Here is a 2,356-nt window from a genome sequence, read left to right on the forward strand (position 1 = left end):
ATAATTGATTGCTTAATACCATTAAGGAATCGGAATTGGCTTGCCCATCATTAAACAAGATTGGATCCTAATTTTGTGACAGTACAGTAAACATGACAATTTTGGGATTGGCCCCCATGGGACCGGAACTGGTGAGGAACCATCTCAATTATTTGGAATCATCCCATTTGACACCCTTAATTAATCGGGACTAGGCTTCAATAATATTTTTGAAAAATTAACGTAAAAAAATGGAGACACATTAACAATGTGTTACACATTTAATACATACTTGTTATGATTCATGTTTGAAAATTGGAGATCAAAAATATTGGCATGTATTCAATATGCAGCGACATGCAAGTCATTCAACAAACCTCACAATAATAGCATCTAAAATATAAAATTAGGATAAGGTATTCATACGACACCATAGTACAATTTTGCATCAATAAGAGGAGAGGGTGACGAATTGTCAAATAGGGCTGCATTTATTGAAGTAAGAAGTTGTGGAGTCCACGAGTGGGATGTGAGAGGATGTGCATAAGAATATACACACTGGTGTTGTATATTTTCTTTTCCCATTAAATTACCAGAAAACAGTTTCCCGATTGAAATAAACACCAATATAATAACTAAGGGATAAAGTTCCAATTTGGATCCTCTACTGTCGAGCTGCCCGGCAGGACCGTGCTGCCCAGACACGGTGCTGCACGCAATGTTCGCCTTACCCCTGTCCAAATGCCTTGCCCGAGTGGGGGTAAGGTGGTCATTGCACGCAGCACCGTGTCTGGGCAGCACGGTCCTGCCGGACAGCTCGGCACTGGAGGATCTAAATCCATAAAGTTCTCTGCACTGGGGGCATAGCGTGAGTCCAAACACATGGGGGTGGGCGAAATGACCAGTCTACCCCCCCTAAATGACCCAAACCCCCGCCCCTGTTCCATCCCATGTGCTTGGGAGTAGCCTACTCTCAGATGCACTCCCGTAGAGAGAACGTGCGCTCAATAACAGATTACTAATAAAATTTGGCAGATAAATCTCTCAATCAAGTGGTCTTATAATATTCGGAATTCATCTTACCACTTCCTTCCTTTTTGTCTATATATAAGATGTCTGCAAAACCCTTCATATGATCCAATCCACCCACCTAGAGCTCAAGTTCCTAAAGTTCCTTCAACCTCTCCAATGTCGAATCCCCAAGTTGCTCCCATGGAGTACTTTGAAGAAGAACAGGGATTGAATCAAGAGTGCAAAACCCTCCTCTCCTCCCTCCCCAGAGAGAAAGGATGGGCTGCCATTCAACTCTACCAATACCAAGGCTTCTGGTACACTGCAAGGACACTTCAAGGAGTTCTCAATTGCCAACAACACTTCCACGCCAACATAGATGATCTATTTCTCATCACCAGTCCCAAATCTGGCACCACTTGGCTAAAGGCCTTGGCCTTCACCATTGTCAACCGCAACAAGTACTCTAGTTTCAACCACCCACTCCTTACCACTAACCCACATGAGCTTGTTCCCTACTTAGAGGTCGACCTCTTCATGAACAACCAAAATCCTGATCTCACCTCCTTCTCCTCTCCCAGGCTCTTCTGTAGCCATCTCCCCTGTATCTCTCTCCCTAATTCTATCAAACAGTTGGGCTGCAAACAGGTTTATCTTTGTAGGAACCCAAGAGACAGCTTCATCTCTCTTTGGCACTTCACAAACAAGTTGAGACCCCAAACATTAGGAACCCTTTCACTGGATGAGGAATTTGATAGGTTCTGTAGGGGTGTGTGTGTGAATGGACCCTTTTGGGATCATGTCTTAGGATACTGGAAACAGAGCTTGGAGAGACCTGACACAGTTTTGTTCTTGAAATTTGAGGAGATGAAGACTCAGCCCAGTGTCCAGGTGAGAAAGCTAGCTAAGTTCTTGGGTTTTCCATTTACTGAAGTGGAGGAGAAGGAAGGGTTGGTGGAAGAGATATTGAGGTTGTGCAGTTTTGATCATTTGAGCAACTTGGATGTGAACAAGAATGGGAAGACAGTGTTTGGGGTTGAGAACAATGCTTTCTTCAGGCGAGGTGAAGTGGGAGATTGGGTCAATCATTTGACACCAGAGATGATAAAGAAGTTTGAACTGATTGTGGAACAAAAATTCTATGGCTCTGGTTTATCATTTTAATTAGATTATTCAGATCTAGTGTTGATGTTGGTGTGTCTCTACAACCTTGTATTATCCAATTTGCCTCTTTGTGTTTGTTATTATTATCAATTATGTCATTATAAAGTTGATAATTACACTTCTACCAAAAAAAGAAAGTTGATAATTAAACACACCCAACAATAAATAAATAAATGTTTTAGAGCTGATTACAAGGACGATT

The 2,356-nt window shown here is 42.1% G+C and overlaps 1 protein-coding gene across 1 annotated transcript; it reads left to right on the forward strand.

Moving 5' to 3' along the window:
* Positions 1-1,130: 1,130 nt before the first annotated feature.
* LOC122646132 (cytosolic sulfotransferase 15-like) lies at positions 1,131-2,154 on the forward strand. The gene has a single exon (XM_043839623.1). The coding sequence runs from the start codon at positions 1,168-1,170 to the stop codon at positions 2,152-2,154; it is 987 nt and encodes a 328-aa protein (XP_043695558.1). The 5' UTR covers positions 1,131-1,167.
* The last annotated feature ends 202 nt before the right edge of the window (positions 2,155-2,356 follow it).

This window comes from Telopea speciosissima, chromosome 11 (genome assembly GCF_018873765.1).
Source record: "Telopea speciosissima isolate NSW1024214 ecotype Mountain lineage chromosome 11, Tspe_v1, whole genome shotgun sequence".
Lineage (NCBI taxonomy): Eukaryota > Viridiplantae > Streptophyta > Magnoliopsida > Proteales > Proteaceae > Telopea > Telopea speciosissima.

What these genes read in the sequence shown, in the direction of transcription:
- LOC122646132 (XM_043839623.1), top strand. Translation starts at nt 1,168, where the DNA reads ATGTCGAATCCCCAAGTTGCTCCCATGGAGTACTTTGAAGAAGAACAG.